A 12424-nucleotide genomic window follows, 5' to 3' on the forward strand; every position below is an offset into this window, starting at 1 on the left:
TAAAAATTTCGTCTGTATGTTTGACCATTCCCTTAAGCATAGGTAGTGTCCGTGGTAACCTTTGAGAGGAACTTAAGTTTTCATATAGGAAATCCTCTTCAAGCGCCTCTCTGTGTAATTCTACCCAATGGTATTCAGCAGCCCTATTAGGTAGCTCTATATACCCTATATTGTCATCAGGTGGTGGGGGTTTAGAGGGGTATAGATCTGGATCAGTGTCTAAGATCAGATCTTTTTATAATCATCCCAGGGGTCATTGGTGTCTTCATCCCCATCCCCTTCATCTTCTGGATTATGTGATTGAGATTTTGGGGAATTTGTGGGTGTGATGAGCAAATTGGGATCATAGGGTGAAGGAGGTGTAATGGGAGGAGAAGAAGGGTTAGTACCCACATTTTTGCGTTTTAAAGGAATGTGGTAGTCCTCTTCTATGCCCATTTTTCTTTTCTCTGGCATTTTCACATGAACATGTCCAGTATCTGGATGGACAACCAGTTCTTTTTGTTTTGGATCCGTGTTTGCAGGTGTAACATCTACACAATGGTCTTTTGGTGGAACAGTAGTCTTTCCTTTAGATGCCACAGTTTTCGGCGTTGAAATATTTGGCTCCGAAGGTTTTGGCTCCGAACATTTATTTTTCGGTAAGGTAGGAAGAGCCACGATGACATGCTTCAATTTTGATGCCGAAGATTTCGGTTCGACATCGGTATGCTTTGATTTTGATGCCGAAGATTTTGGTTCGACATCGGTATGCTTTGATTTCGATGCAGAAGATTTTGGTTCGACATCGGTATGCTTTGATTTTGATGCCGAAGATTTTGGTTCGACATCGGTATGCTTTGATTTCGATTACGAAGATTTTGGTTCGACAGTGGTATGTGGCCGACTTGATCCCAAGCAGGTAGGCTTTAATTTTTGTTTCGGTGCCGAGCCAGAGGGTGGGGCGTCCGAAACTTTTTCTTGGTGCGGACCTTGGCCCGAGGGCAGAGGAAAGACCGGAGCCTTTTTGTGTAATAAGTGGTAGGGAAAGGAAGTCTCAGTACTCTAGATACTTTGACCCAGTGTTACTTGGTCTTCCGCGTCGGAGTTGGCTTCGGACACGGAGATGTGTTCTTCCTCTACTTCGGCTTCCTTTGCGAGGGATTCCTCATGGTCGGAGTCTTCTCCTTAGTTATCTGGTGCGGAGCCGCTTTGCTGATGCATTTCGTGATGTCGAGCCTGACTGTCACAGAGCGTCTTCTTTGATCGAAACGATCGGCACGCGTCGCAGTCTCGTTCGTCGTGTTCTGGGGATAGCCAGAGACTGCACACATCGTGCAAGTCGGTGCGCGGAAATTTAGCGCGACACCTGGGACAGAATTTGAATAGAGTCTGTTCCATCGACTGTTAGCCAGCCCGGCGTGGGTAGGCCTAACGGCCCTCCACAAAACTTCCAATCGAAGACCTTGACTCGAAACGATACGCGAAGATGGGAAACGCGGTCAAGAAACAATACCATCGAGGGTAGTGACCTTGTGACTGGAAAGACTTCTTCGAAGAAAAACAAAGTGTAAACATCCGGACCCAGCACTAGATGGCAGGCTATGCAAAGCATGTGATCTACAGCTCACATGCCTCGAACACAGCTTTACAATTTTAAATGGATGAACTATTGGTTAAACAGTAGTAGAGACTAAATAAAATCTATAACAATGAAGTCTACTTTACTTGCCTTCTTTGCCGACTCTGAGAAGAGAACGCCATTGTTTCCAATAATACCAACGGGATACCCAAATATTCTTGCAAAACCTTTGAAAATGCAAAGCCATGTATAAATATTACAATTAACATTAGACTGTTACTGTGTTGTCTAGCAGACTGATGACCAGCAAGTACTAACATCCATCTACAACATTTATTATTAATCACCCCTTAACTCTCCTGAAGTAAAACATGTACTGACTTGCATTTGTTAGCCACTGAATTTTATTTTATTGAGTACATTTATTACACACACTACCAAATACTATACATTAAATTAAAATTCTATACATCAGGTAGATGAAAATACCTTTGGTGAAACCTTCATGTCATATTACACCCCTTGAAGGTACTGAGCCCCATAATCAAAATGCCCCAAAACCCCCCTCCACACCTAACGCAGATGCAACATCAAAGTATAAGGGAGTGACATTATTAATAAGGCACACTGATATAATTTGAGGGAGTGGAGTATTCACCTCAAGTAATAACTACAACACTTGTCAAGGTGAACACCTAAAGTCACAAAATGAACCTAGCTAAATCCCCTGGTAGCTATAGCACAGAGCAGATCAGCTTAACTTTGAGGAAACGGGTAAAGTATTTATGCAGTGCCAAAACAGTGATAAAGTCAAAACACGACACAGGGGAAATCCCAAATCAATTTATTAAACTAGAAAATATTTTAATAATTCAAATGACACCCAAATTGAAAAAATCCAAAAAGGGAAAAATAAATATTTTTAAAGTTTAAATGTAAAAATACCACCGAAAAGTGCTACACTCCAACTGCTGTCATCTGGTTGTGCTTGACCAGTACCTAGACGCAAGTTAAGACCGACCACAATGGAGCACAGGAAAGATACAGAAACCAGGTTCAACCCAGTTGGAAGTTTTACCCCAAGACTTTGTCTATGGAATGGAAGTCAAGAATCCTCAGCCGGGCCATGCAGCAGGCTGCGGCCGAAGGGGGCCCAACATCATGGGATAGCCACTGATTGAGGTCTCATTGAAGCCACTGACATTTGGTGGGAAAGCTCAGAATGGGGGAAATGTTAATTTGCTACAATGGCAGTTCCCAACTAGAAGGCATTTCATATACCGCACAGATTCACAGCATGTGCTCTAAATTTCACAAGGTCCTCTTCTCTTTAGTGAAATTCCCAGCAAGCACAGCCTGGAAATGATCAGGTCCACACTGCATGTGTTATACACACACAATTACCATACCTGTGATTAAGGTGTCACCATATAATGCTTTGAACTCATCAAATTTACTTCCATCCACGATCCGGGCAATGACCTAAAAGTATAGAAGAAGGAGAACGTTGATGCAGGGTTATTTCTGGGGTTTTGCGATTTGATTGTTTGCTGCTGAAACCCACAATTACATTGATTTTTGAATTTATATGAATTCAAACATCTAAATGGGAACGTGGTGCAGGCCATGTAACATTCCAATCAAAAAAAGCAAAAACATGGAATTCATTTCCAGACACAGTACAGATTAGCACTTTAAATAATGTTACCATTTGCTGGTGCTACTCTTTCTGTCTTCTAGACCAGGCATAATCCAACTGTTGCCTTGGGTTTGTTTCCATCTTAAAAAAAGGACCTCAGATGGACACAGCATAACTTTGACAATTTGCTATAAAATGCCTGACATCTATGATGAGTGACAATAAACAGAAACTAAATTGAACATGAACTTGTTAGGTTTTCCCTACAAAGGTACCAGGACAAAGCAAATGGTCATGACAGTATGATTCTCTCTGAAAGGTTGGAGAGAACTAATTGCAATGTAGTATCCATAGCTTGGTATCTAATCAAAACACCTTGGTTACAGAGGATGATGACTGGGCGGAAGCTGTGCAAAGTTCTAGAGAAGTAGCGATTAGGGCGAGATTCTGGCTCGTTCAGCTGAGAATCCTGCAAAGGTCTTACTTCACTAGCACGCTCATGTTTAAGTTGGGGCGCACACTCACAGAGGATTGTCAAAGGGGATGTAAACAGAGGGGTACCTTCTTTCATATACTTTAGGAATGCCCGATTATACAGCGGTTTGGGGGGAAGGTGACGTGGGTAATGTCGGAAGTTATTGGGCAGTCAGTTCCTGCGGAAGCCAGGTGGCATGTACTATGTGTATCTGGGGGACAGACATGGCCTAAGTATCAAAAGATCTGGCTGCTAGTGGCTGCAATGGTGGCCAAGAGGAACATTGCTTGGGCCTGGGGGGCTACTCAACCGCTGACAGTGGCGCGATGGAAGAGGGACATGGATTGGTGATGTGCAGCTGAGAAGACAATATATGAGAGTAGAGGCTGACCCAGGAAATGGGAAAAAGTGTGGCACCAGTGGGAAGTGTACAGGGACGCCTGAGGGATATCGGATTGTTAAGACGGGAGGGGGTGGAAGACTAGGGGTATATAGGGTTGGGGTCCTGCTAGAACGGTTGGTTACTTCACAAACGTCAATATACCAAAGAAGTGTGAAATATGATGACATTTATGTATTATCAACCATTGCTTGCTGTAATGCTGTATACTAATACTCACGTCTATTCAATAAAAATAGAAGTTAAAAAAAAAACTTGGGCTCGGATTCTAAACGAATCTTTGAAAAGAGGTTATTTATACAGTCTCACACAACCATATATGGTTCCGTAGTGCACAAATTACCCCAAATAATAAAGTACGATTAATGTAGCTCAAAATACTACAGATTGCCACAATACCATAGTATCTAGCAGAATTACAGTTAACATGTCATCACTCATGAAGAATATGGAACAGTTTGGTACAGCTGAAAATAATCTAGTGGTATTATGTCCCTTTCCCAGATTTACCGAGACCATATATTAAAACAAGCAATCAAATACAAAAACAACGGTGCTAAAAGTGCCTTCTAATTTGTGTATTCTTATAATTTTTTCAATTCTACCAAAAAAACAGTTGCTTCGGAAATACAGAAAATCGTCCTGAAATTCTCCATGGTACCGGAAGAAAGCGATTAAGAATGTCAATACCAGTAGGGATTTCAGACAGTATCGATTAGACGCTGTATGTTTCAGTGTGCAAATAAACAATACATGTCACACAGACATACAGTAAACCTTGAAGTAAAAAGATGCTCAAAACGTCAAGAATATTTTATTAATGTTGACTGGAAGGTTATATCTTCCATATGCAGTGCCAAGACAACCTTTTGCATGGTAACAACGCCCCTTTTAAAAAAAAATCCAATCTAATCGCCTTTCGGCATGATTCACAGATATTATATTATTGATTTATTGATGTTGTTGGCTCAATACGGATGCAGCAATCTCACAGTTCTGTCCCTGGATCCCTCAAAAAAAAAAAAAAAAAAAGTGAAACCGAGTAATGTACACACCTCTTTGACATCAACATTTCTTTTCAAGTTATCGCCTACTATCCCATACAATTCATCTGCAGGGTACAGTGGTTCTTCCGGTTCTTCTACGGTCACCTGGAATATAAAACAAAATATTTTTATCTTAAACTACTTTGAATTACACTGCAAGCATGGCCTCCAAGATAAAATTGCCATTTTGAGTGCCGGTTTCCGTATTTTCCCTGCTTAGAAGGTTGCAGAGGCATAATATATAAAAGAGAATGCCAGCCCTTTTTTAGGTCTCGCCTGACCCAGCGCATGCGCTGGTCTGGCGAGACTTATTGAGAGGGCTCCAAAAAGTGCTACCAGGCCAGCCTAGAGCTACAGTGCATGTGCGCGGGCGTGCGCGCCGCGCTTTACCGCAATTACTTTCACTTTCAAGGCCGCTTTGATGTTTGATCGTGATTGCGATCGAGATCACTTTCACTTTCAAGGCCGCACGGCCGCTTGGCATAGCCAATAGGTCTCGCTTTGGGACCTTATAAGTATTTAGTTATGCAACTGTTGCATGGCTAAACACTTATAAGGTCCCAAAGGCGAGACCTATTGGCTATGCCAATGCTTGTTTAACTTGTGAGTTTGCACTCAACCAATAACGTGTCAGAATATGGTTTAAATGCAATGACGTTAAGAGCCATTATTTGAATGGTCGCATGATTGCACTTTTTTGGTGCACATACCTATGAGGCACCATTTTTGCTGCTTCCAAATAGGGACCAGCACAAAGAGGTTTTGCACAAATCAAGAATATTTCAAGATTAATGTCAACTAACGAATAACACAAACTCTGTTTGCCTCGAAAGCATTCTTATCCTTCACATTAGAAGTGTATGTAAAATGTATTTGATACGTTCCTTTTACCTAAACAGCAATATAATGCAAATCCAGTACACTAAAAATCTATTTGTCTTGGTGAAACATATGATGCAATATTTTTTAAAGCTAAATTTAGAGCCAAACCTATTAGTTCCATTTTATATCAGACATGCATCAGAAACGGTGCCAAGGAGAGCTCTGTCACAATGGCCACCTAAATCAAACCTCCCTTTATTTATGCGGCCAAAGTATTAAAATATGCACCTGATTTTACCCTCTGAAGGAACAATTAACATATTATTCCGCCATGTTATGTTATAAGATTTTTGTTGAGCGCACATATCACCCAAAGGTCTCAAAGTGCTAGCCTATCACGGGAAACAGTGGAGGAGAAGAGGAGAGTGGCGTACAGAAGAGAAGAAAGAACTTAGAACAGCCAGGTTTTGAGAGCCTTACGGAAGTTTCTGTGATTAGTCTCGCTACGCAGATTTTGGGGGAGTGAGTTCCAGAAGGTAGGGGCAAAATATGAAAAAGATCTACTGCCATTCCTGGCTGTACAGCTCTTGGGTGGGATGAGAAGATGTTTATTAGCCGATCGAAGGATTCTGGAGTGGTTGTACCTGATCAATTATTGGAAAAATGGTGAGGTTCAAGTCCTTAGAGGGTGCCATGCCATACCAGCTGAAATCTAGCACGGTTCGGGTGCCCTCATAACATGAAGGAAACCAGGATGTTTTAGTTAGCTCCAACAGGGCCTGCATCTGCCCTTTCAGGAGCTGATTAGCCGAAAACGTTGATAACACACTGAGGTGGCCTGTGAGTCAGGAGGACATGCCAGGGGACACAGCATCCTATTGAAGCTGCCCATTGCTGCCGGTGGACGGGGGCATGGTCATACTATAGTTTGTTGAGGGCCCAGAAGTAGCAGACTTGCCTGGGACATACCCCACGAGTGGCCAGTGAATAGTGAGTAGGTTGCAGTAACGCGACAGGCAAGCTGCGGGTGGTGGTGAGAGCGACTTGTGGAAATATGACACAAAGTGAAGGAGGAAAGCTTCACCTACTGGACTGGCTGAATGAGGTGCAGTGGAAGAGCGCAGGGCACCAGAGACATTTGGGAGGTCAGCTGTGCGGAAAGAAGAAACCCACCATCATGCCATATGGATGCTGGCTGGATTATCCCATTGTTAGCGGGAGCTGATGAGTCCGAATTGAGCGCTGCCTAAATCACGGCATGAGGCTGTCTAGGGATAGTCCCTGCCTTGAGATAAGGAAGCCAGTTCTAATAACACTGCCTACCAGATGACAGAATGAGTTACCAGTGTCTAGTATTTCAAGCATTGGAAGGTCAGAGTAAATTACTAGCTTGCTTGACAGGAAGAGAAGCACCTGACAGTATGATTTTGGACCATGAGGAAATTTGATACCCTCCTGCAATTCCTGGGTCCAAAACAAAGAGTGCCTCTTTATAATACAAATAGCAGATAGGCGACAACCAGAAGACTGGTCTTGTCTACCATCATGCAAACCGTACAGAGGAGGATTGCTTAGATTCTAGTGCAGATTGGAAATGAGTCCACACTCCTTTGACCTTCCCCAACAGTACACGTCATAAGACAAAAGACAATGCGGTATCGGTGGGGCGTGGAGTTGTCTGAAACGGAAGGCAGCAAGGTAACTGCGGCCCCTTGCACGGCGTCTGAGATTCAAGGGAGCCGATCTTACTCCCCCTTCACTGTGGGAAGCCCGGTTCCTGGGGGCCCAGAAGTGCCTGGGGAGTTGGGAGCGGCCCCACACAGCTCTCTGAAACTTGTAAAGGAGGATGCCTGGCCTTAAGATGGTGGCCGTCACCGATCGAGTCTGGGGACATCTGCAAGCAGCCTGTTGAGAGTGGAGTGGCCCCTAATTCCAACCTCCTGTTAAATAAGTGTGATACTATCTAGCTCCTGAGTGGTTTAGGGGTGGGACCCTATTGGAAGTAGCCCCCGAGCGGTTTTGGGGTCGCCCGGGACACTGCCGGCCCACAACTCATAGGAGAGGGTGTGCATGAATTCGAGGATCTGTGCTCTTGCCCCCGACCTGCAGTCCATATGGTGCGGGGAGCGGCATAGGCCGTCAGACCTATCACAGACCTGAGCAGCAGCCACAAGGAGTTTGTTCTTCAGCTAAAAGAAGGAACGGCTTCGCAAGCAAGCCACGAAGATGGATATGGCAGAATTTATGATTTCATAATTTATGGGTGATGCTAAAGAAAGCAAAGAGAAGCTGCTACATTTGAAAAAGGTTCTTATGATTGAAGAGGTGAAGAACAAGGACATGGAGGCGAAGTTGCACTGGAACAATGTGCTGCCCCTTGGTGTACTGGAATCTGCCAATACTTGAAGATGGAGACTTTTACTGAGTCCCTGCTGACAGAGGTCCTTGGCAGTTCCAATTTTGTATGCCTTTTTGCGATAGCGAGGGCACATGACTCACTGGCCTCAATGCCACCTCGGAGGACACCCCCATAGTGCATTTTCTAAATGAGAGAGTCCAGGATAGGGTACTGTACATAGCTAGGAAGAAAGAACAGTTGAGCTACTAAGAGAGCTCCATCTCCATCTACCCAAATTTCACAAGGCAGTCCAGATGCCAAGATACGCCTTTGAAACAGGCAAAAAGATAAGACAATCTACAATGTTATATCAATCAAGACGAACAGTGTTCTACAAAGGAACGACTGACTCTTTAGTTTACCTTGCAGTGACCTCAAAGTTTGTGAACATGCACGTGCATAAGGGGAAAATAAAATAGGGCTTATATCGCCTGCAGGAAAGATAAACCAATACTCCTTGAACATGGATGTGTAAGCGATGCAGAATAACCTCACAAACACATTCCTGAGGCCACTAGTCATGCTCAAGAAGTACAACCGTTTCTTCAGAGCCACACGCATTGGACAGGTTAGGTGGCAAATGCTTATATCATTACAAATGTACGTGTGGGTGCTGCCCATAGGCCACTGATGGGAGGCTGTGAGAACCTGAGAGCATACGCTGTGTAGCAATATGATGGTTGGCATTACTCCTTCTCCCAGGTCCCAATATAGTAGAACTGATTTACTTTGATGTTCTGAATACTTGCCAAACAGGGCCTAGAGCCCTTCCTGCATCATGAAAGGCGCTTTTGCAATCCTTGCAATTATGATCAATAATGATGTTTTTTCTTGATTCCAAGCTTCTGTTGTCATGTTGCAGGGTTTGGTGAAGCACCTATAGTTTGGGGTTTCAGCATGGGAGGGAAAATTGGTGTGGGTGATGTGCAGGTGAAGGCTGTATAGTGTGCTCCGCAACAGTCATCTCAGTAACACTGCAAGGGTGGGGACAGATGCTTTACATTAGGTATGTACAGTTTTAGATACGGCAATGTCCTTAAATACCAGTTCTAAAACAAGAAGAAATCTGAGCTGTAAAGTCCAGGGCCTTAGGAATGGAACAAAGATTTCATGTACCCTTGCTTATGTGGAAAGAAACCAAGCAACAGTAGAGATGCTACAGGAAACCACCTATCTGGTGTACATTTGCTGCTACGTGGTACAGATCAATTTTTTACATCCTATGATAACTAGTCACCTGGGGCAGCCATCTGTTGATTTGAAATTAACAAGTCAGGTTGATTGATAAATGTTACTTTGGTAATTACGTATAGTTATTATATAGATACCCCAGATTCTTGTTTTAACAGCTCCCTTGACAAACGTTGTGAGTTGAAAGTATTAACATTATATGAGGAGTAATCTAAAAATGATCACCCACAGCACAGAAGACAAATATATTTTGATATACATCTCCACAAACCTTTATTAAAGTTAATTTTTATCTTGAAGTTTTGTACAGAGATGCACATCATAATATATAAACGTTTTCTATAATAAAATATTTTTGCTGCTATCAGGATGGGATTTTGTGCAGAAAAGCAGTAGACTGTGGGTAAATAAATGTAAGTGGGAATCACACCCACAGTCCTGGCCAGTACCGGGGTTGACTAGATAAAGCAAATATGAAACCTGTCCAGAACGGAGGTGCAGCGAATGGGAGGTGTTTGAGAAGTAAGATTTTATCATTTGTTAAAAATGTTCATTCCAATACTGATAGCTTTGACAGTAGAAACATATTTTCTTCCTCGGTCATTTAACTACTGAGTGCAACTCAAACGTACTCGCTATGGTCCTGTGGGACTGATCATTACTTACATATGTACAAATGTGTCCGCAACCACCATACCGGAATCATTTTGATGTTAATGCTAACACTGTTCATATTAGTTTTCTATCAGCACATTGCTCATTTTAAATGCATTCTATGTATTGTTGTGTCGTGGTCCCAGTGATTCCTCTCCTCAGGATGACGTCGATGCTATGTGTGGGTCCCCCGCCCATCCGTCCCCTGTCCGGTGTACGTGTAATACCCTCGGACGAGAAGATAAGTGGGTGAGGGAAGGCAGGGAAGGAACAGCGGGGAGAGAGACCTGGAAGAGACAAGAAGACGGATTACCCACAGGCTCCTCTCTATATCCCCCACACCACCCAACTAGTTCTTCTCCCTACCTGGGGTTCCTTCCCTCCTACAGCGGAAGGTCGGCTAGGGTCCTCTCTGGGACGCTGGAGGGGTCTCTGGTGTTGATGAGTCCAATGTGGCTCCTCTCTGCTGGTCCCTGATCCGTTGCCTCACGGAGGGGACGAAGAGTGAGAGGGTCCTACTCCCCCGTCGAAGTCTGCTTGGAAAGTTTTGCAGATGCGGATGGTGTTTAGGCGCTCTCCTCACTCGCGCTCCTCGTTCCTTCACGGGGAGGCGAAGGGAAAGACTCGAAGCGGCTCGCGGTCTCAGGCGCTGCTACTCACGCCCGGGAACTCCGGGGGCGGAGGAGCGCCGGTGCCGCCGTTGCTTTCGGTGAATGTAGAAGATGCTGGTGGCGCTGCCACTCACGCCTGGAAAAACCCTGTAGGCGGAGGAGCGCCTGGAGGTCTGTGGATGCGGATGGTGCTGCCACACCCGCCCGGGAAATCCTGGGGCGGAGGAGCACTGGGAGGTCCGTAGGTGTAGGTGGCGCTGCCACTCATGCCTGGGAAATCCTGTAGGCGGAGGAGCGCCGGGAGGTCTGAGGATGCGGGTGGTGCTGCCACTCACGCCCGGGAATCCCTGGGGCGGAGGAGCACCGGGAGGTCCGTAGGTGTAGGTAGCGCTTGAGGAATCTGCAGGGGAGTGCAGGGAGAACCGAGTCCCGATGCAGGTCCGGGCCTCAGGGAACAGTACTGGTTCTGGCGGCGCTTGGTAGAAACCGCGGCGCGCGTACCTCCTGGGGATCGTCGGGAAATCTGCTGCCGAGAGATCCACGCCGGGTCGCCGGCTGGTTTGGAGTCAGGTTGATGGACGATGCGGGAGTCTGCTCGGAGCCGTTGGGAATTGCAAGGTCGGACGGGAATCATTGGCCCCGCCTACCATGTTGCCGCGCCTTTTATGCGCGACCGGGGTGCCGTGATGTCTATCTCCGACGGGTGGCCGAGAGGACTGCTGGGATTTGGAGTCCTCATTCCTCGGAACCGCGCCGTCGGCCCCCGGATCATGACATGTTGTACATGTCTGCATCATAAAATACTAAATTGGTACTCTTTGTTTTGTGCGATCATTTCCAGTATGTCTTAGCTTTTAAGAATAAGTACTGGAATTATCCCTTGCAGATGGCTTAGAACTGCCCAGAGGACTGGATTTTAGATCGTTCTGGAAACTGGCCTTTAAATTAGTCAAAGCATCAAAATCTTTCAGTCTTTTTTGATACGTCCTCTTTGGCTTCCTGTAATTCTAATTGGAGTTCGGTTTGTCCCGGCTGCTTTTTCTCAATCTCCCCAAGAGCCCGCTCCGCAGTCAGGACTTCCTTCAGGAGTGTGTCTCTAATTTCTTTGGCTTCCGCTATGCACTGGCCCCGTAGGACAGCCTTAAAGGCATCCCACTCCACTAGTGGCTAGGAGGCCGTTCCGTCACGGTCATTAAAGGATTGGACTTTCTTCTAGTGGATCCCTTTTCTTAAGACTTGATCCTCAAATTAGTCTGGAAGGAGCTTCAAGATAGGTATTGAGGGTCTAGGATGGGCACATCTCATGGGAGGACTGGGTTGTGGTCCGATATTGTTCGGGCTAAGTATTCAACAGTTTGGACTAATTTTCATATGTCTGGGGTGCATAAAAATATGTCTAGGCGACATGAACCTCGTGTAGGGCAGAGAAGTAAGAATAATCTTGTTGTGGGGGTGCAGGGTTCTCAAGGAGTCAACCAGTCCCCATTGGGAGCTCCAGACCTCAAAGGCCATGGCCGTGTGCACAGTCTGGGAATCGCTTAGTGGTGGGTGGGATCTATCTAAATGCACATCGGCCTCACAATTGAAGTCCCCTCCCATGATAGTAGGTGAAGTTGGGTATGGGGCC

General features: G+C 45.2%; 1 protein-coding gene across 1 annotated transcript in view; it reads right to left on the reverse strand.

Moving 5' to 3' along the window:
* Positions 1–12424, reverse strand: part of MCCC2 (methylcrotonyl-CoA carboxylase subunit 2) — a 209639-nt gene that overhangs the window by 92336 nt on the left and 104879 nt on the right. Inside the window, exons 10-12 of the mRNA XM_085632355.1 lie at positions 5131–5226; positions 2971–3043; positions 1712–1788 (exon numbers count right to left, since the gene is read on the reverse strand). Of these exons, the coding sequence (XP_085488481.1) occupies positions 1712–1788; positions 2971–3043; positions 5131–5226 (246 nt within the window). The remainder of the gene's footprint in view (positions 1–1711; positions 1789–2970; positions 3044–5130; positions 5227–12424) is intronic.

The sequence above is a fragment of the Triturus cristatus genome, chromosome 2_1, assembly GCF_964204655.1.
Source record: "Triturus cristatus chromosome 2_1, aTriCri1.1, whole genome shotgun sequence".
Lineage (NCBI taxonomy): Eukaryota > Metazoa > Chordata > Amphibia > Caudata > Salamandridae > Triturus > Triturus cristatus.